The sequence below is a fragment of the Myotis brandtii genome, unplaced genomic scaffold (genome assembly GCF_000412655.1).
Source record: "Myotis brandtii unplaced genomic scaffold, ASM41265v1 scaffold29, whole genome shotgun sequence".
In the NCBI taxonomy this organism is placed as follows: domain Eukaryota; kingdom Metazoa; phylum Chordata; class Mammalia; order Chiroptera; family Vespertilionidae; genus Myotis; species Myotis brandtii.
The window spans coordinates 3,047,235-3,051,215 of record NW_005361075.1 but is presented as its reverse complement, the minus strand read 5'-3'; the positions used below and the strand labels follow the sequence as shown (position 1 = coordinate 3,051,215).

Genomic DNA, 3,981 nt, shown 5'->3' with positions numbered 1-3,981 from the left:
AAAAAATCAATAAAATATATTTAAAAAATAAAAAAAAATAAAATAAATAAAAAATAAAAAAAGAAAGAAACAGACAATGAGGGGCTTTATGGGGTCTTCCTATTTCCCCACACCCCTTGGTCCATCAACCTCACTCCCCCACCTCTTTCTGCCCCAGAAGATACCTGCTCATTGATGGTGAGAGATGACTCTGGGCCAACTCCTGGGTCCATGGTCACTTGTCAGGGTGGGGTGGGGACCAGCCAACACCTAGCACGCCCTGTGGGGTGAAATGGTATGGGAAAAGCAAAGGCTGATATGACACAGGAGTACAAATTCCACACCATTGCAAAAAGTCCTAAGTAGAATGGTAGGAAAAGAGAGAAGCTAAGTTCTCTCAAGTATTTGTAGACGGAAAGTATTCTAAGGACTTTACAAATAAAGTGTCTTGCTTCCTACAGCTTCCCAGGAGAACCTACACTCGGGAAGGAAGAAGAACCAGGGTGACGAGAGAAGGGCCAGATATTGTCCCTGGGTGTTCCCCCATCCATTGGGAGAGAGAAGACTCAGCGGAACCTAAAGTAACTCTGACCCAGACACTCAGAACCTCAGACCTGGATAAGGAGCACTTTGGGTGTCAGAGTGCTTCTCAGGGGAGGAGTCTGAGCAGACCTCCTGGAAGAGAGGGTCAAGACAGGAATACATTAAAACATTAGTCTCGCCTGGCCAGTGTGGCTCAGTGGATTGAGCATTGTCCCATGCATCAAGAGGTCACTGGTTCGAATCCTGCTCAGGGCACATTCCGGGTTGCAGGCTCAATAATCGTGTGGCTCGGGCATGCAGGAGGCAGCCAATGGATGTTTCTCTCTCTCTCTCCCTCTCTCTCCCTCTCTCTCCCTCTCTAAAAAATCAATAAAAACATGTTTAAAACAAAACAAACAAAAACATTAATCTCAAACTTCAATGTGCACGATCAGCACTGGAGCACTTATTACAAAAACACAGGCCTGGATTCACCCAGAATAAACATCCCCAAAGAGCCTGAACCAGCAGGTGGGACCCACAGAATCAGCTCTCAGGTGATCTTGTGGCTGTGGCCCAAGGACTGGTCTTTCCCACTGGAGGCAGGACAGCATCCTAGACGGTAGAGCAGCCTGCCAAACGCAGTGAGGAGTGGGAGAAGCCCTTGTACGAACAGGTTGTCTGGCTGGAGCCACAAACCATACAGTCATAAGAAATAAAGGTAATAAAGGGGACAAATGTGTTTGGACACTTATATAGAAAAGAAGACAATTAACATTTATTTTGAGTGCCTACTGTGCTAATAAGCGTTTTATGTAACTAATTCATGTATTACTCATGCCAGTTGGGGGCTGGCGACATTATTATCACCATATAGATGAGGAAATTAAGCTCAGAGAAGGGTTCTGGATTCCTCACCTTTCCCTTCACCCTCCTCTTTCATCTCTGCATCATTTTTTGTTTTACTTTCTTGTGTGTTTTTATTGAATGAGATAAAATCCATCTATAATAATAAAAGTGTAACATGCTAATTAGACTGGACAGCCGAATGACCTTCCTGACAACCTTCCAGACGAAGCTGGGGCTGCGAGGGCTGAGGCAAGCTGCCACAGCTGCGAGGGCCGAGCCCCTTGCATGAATTTCATGCATTGGGCCTCTAGTATAACATAAAATTCACCATTGTTAAAATGGTGAACGGTCATCAATTTAGGCACTCTGTTATATAAACCAAATTTTAAAATGAAAATTTAGTATTTTGAATAAAGTTGCCAAAGAAAACAACATTTAAAGAAATATTTACGATTTTAAATAATGATAAAAAATAATTTGGGGAATTCTGGTTGAAGCTGGGAGGGAGCCAGGGCCCACCCAGAGCCTGCTCCTTTGCTTTCTTTCTCCAGTGAGTTGCGTTTGAAAACCCCTGAATCAAATCTGCAAGGCACCTTGCTTGGCTAACAGATGGCTCACCAATTCCTGGCTTTCCTGTGCCAATACCTAGAAATGCCTGAAACCTCAGGGGAAAGGAACTGCGGTGCTGAGGCATTTGGCCACAAAGGAAAACCCCAGCGGTCCAGGGCCATCAGCACTTCCAGTGGAGGGGACTGAGACGAATTTTCTTTGAGGAACTGCTTTAGGCTTAGGGCAACACTCCAAACACCCAGAGGAGCACTGGGAAATCTCAAACAATCTGAACCCCCTAAAACAGCCCAAGGTCATATTAGAAAAAATCCTGAAATGCTTTGTCCTTCATTTATTTAACAGATATGTCAGTGGCTACTGTGTGCTGGGTGCTGGGGATACAATAGGGGGGAAACTTTCCTAGCTCTGTCAAGAAGCCTACAGTCTAGCGCAGTGGTTCTCAACCTTGGCTGCATGTGAGGCCCAGAAATCAGGATTTTAAGAAGATTCCCAGGTGATTCTAATGTGCAGCCAAGGTTGAGAACCACTGGCCTAGCGGCTCTCCCTCCCCAGAGCTCAGCAGCACCTTTTTCCTTCCCCTCTACTTCCCCTTCCCCACCACCCAAGGCGCCAGGCCTTACTCTCTCCTAAGCTCCAAGGGCCTCTCTTTTGCCTCTGTAACTTGTTTCCTGAGCCCATTCCTTCCACAGCTCACTTCTACCTCTGTGACTTTCAAAATAAACTTTCTCTTATTACAAATAGAAGAAGAAAAAGGATGAGGATGAGAGGAGAAGAAGGAGGAGGGGGAGAAGGAGGAAGAGGAGTAGAAGGAAGAGGAGGAAAAGGAGGAGGAGGAGGAGGAGATGATGAGGTTGCCACCGCCTACAGTCTATATGGGAGTCAAGGATATAAAAAGTATGTTTTCAGTGTCAGGTAGATGAATACAGAGTGGCAGAGGATGCACAGAAGGGATACCCAATAAAGTTTGTGTGGTCCTTTTCCCCTGTTCTAGAGTGGCATGTGTTTCAGGTATGAAATTTTATGTATGAAGAATCTTGTGCCATGGAGAGGAAAATGGAACTTAATTCAGACTCATTTCTGTGGTTTTACTCACTCCCTTAACACTTAATGTGGTTGAGGTCTTCCAGGTGTAAAACACCTTCTCATTATCCAGTCATTTTTGGGAGTGGAGGTACTCTGCATGAAATTAGTTGAGTCCGAAGAATGGCTGCTTGAGCTGAAATTAGTTTTAGCAGTATTCAATTGGTAGAAAGTCACATTTTTTTATGGGAAATTACCTTTCACATTTTATATATAATTCTCACAGGCAAGGCTGTTTGTAGACATCAATATCTTCCGCTCCACACCACTTTTACATTTAAATTGTGCACCCACTTACCTTCTGCACAGCTGCGATTCAAACAGACCATAAGGACAGGAAGCAAGAGATAGGTATAGACTGGTAGCTGGGGCTGAGCTGAATGGAGCAGACAATCCAATCTTACCCTCTTCCCCAGCCTGACAACCAACCAAGTCTAAATCTTGTTTGGACCTCACCTGGGAACTTTAGACTCATATGTCCAATGGCCTACTGTTTGCTCATGTCATCTCATACTCAACAAGTTCAAAACCAAACTCCTAATTTCCACCCCAAATCTGCTCCACCTGCATGCTGCTTTTCCCATCTCAGCAAATGGCAGCTTTATCCTTCCAGATGCTCAGGCCAGAAACTTTGCCATCATCCTTGCTTTCTCCTTTATCTCATGCTTATTCCTTCAGCAAATCTTGCTGGCTCTCCCTTCCAATATGCCCAGAATCCCCCCATTTCTTATCACTACTACCCTGGTCTACACAGCTTTGGTACCTAGTGTGAAGAAACACCACACGCCCTTCTGCACACAAGTATTACTTGTCCAGTTCTTAAGTCGCCAGAATCCAGGCAGGTGCCACCTCTTTCAAGTTGTCATTGCCTGATGGACTTTCTGTATGTCCTCCTACCCTTCTCCATTTCTGGCCCCGGGACACAGACTTCCAGACTTCCCTTCCCAACTGTTGAAGAATAATCATCACTGATAGTTTAAA

The 3,981-nt window shown here is 44.9% G+C and overlaps 1 protein-coding gene across 2 annotated transcripts in view; it reads right to left on the bottom strand.

Annotated features, from left to right (window-relative positions):
• POU6F1 (POU class 6 homeobox 1) overlaps window positions 1–1,498 on the bottom strand; it is a 19,104-nt gene extending 17,606 nt beyond the window's left edge. Inside the window, exons 1-2 of one of the 2 annotated variants that reach the window (XM_005869246.2) lie at window positions 1,420–1,498; window positions 165–259 (exon numbers count right to left, since the gene is read on the bottom strand). In XM_005869246.2, the coding sequence (XP_005869308.1) occupies window positions 165–212 (48 nt within the window). In that variant the 5' untranslated portion in view covers window positions 213–259; window positions 1,420–1,498. The remainder of the gene's footprint in view (window positions 1–164; window positions 260–1,419) is intronic. The other variant, XM_005869245.2, reaches the window with a different exon arrangement.
• Window positions 1,499–3,981: the final 2,483 nt, after the last annotated feature.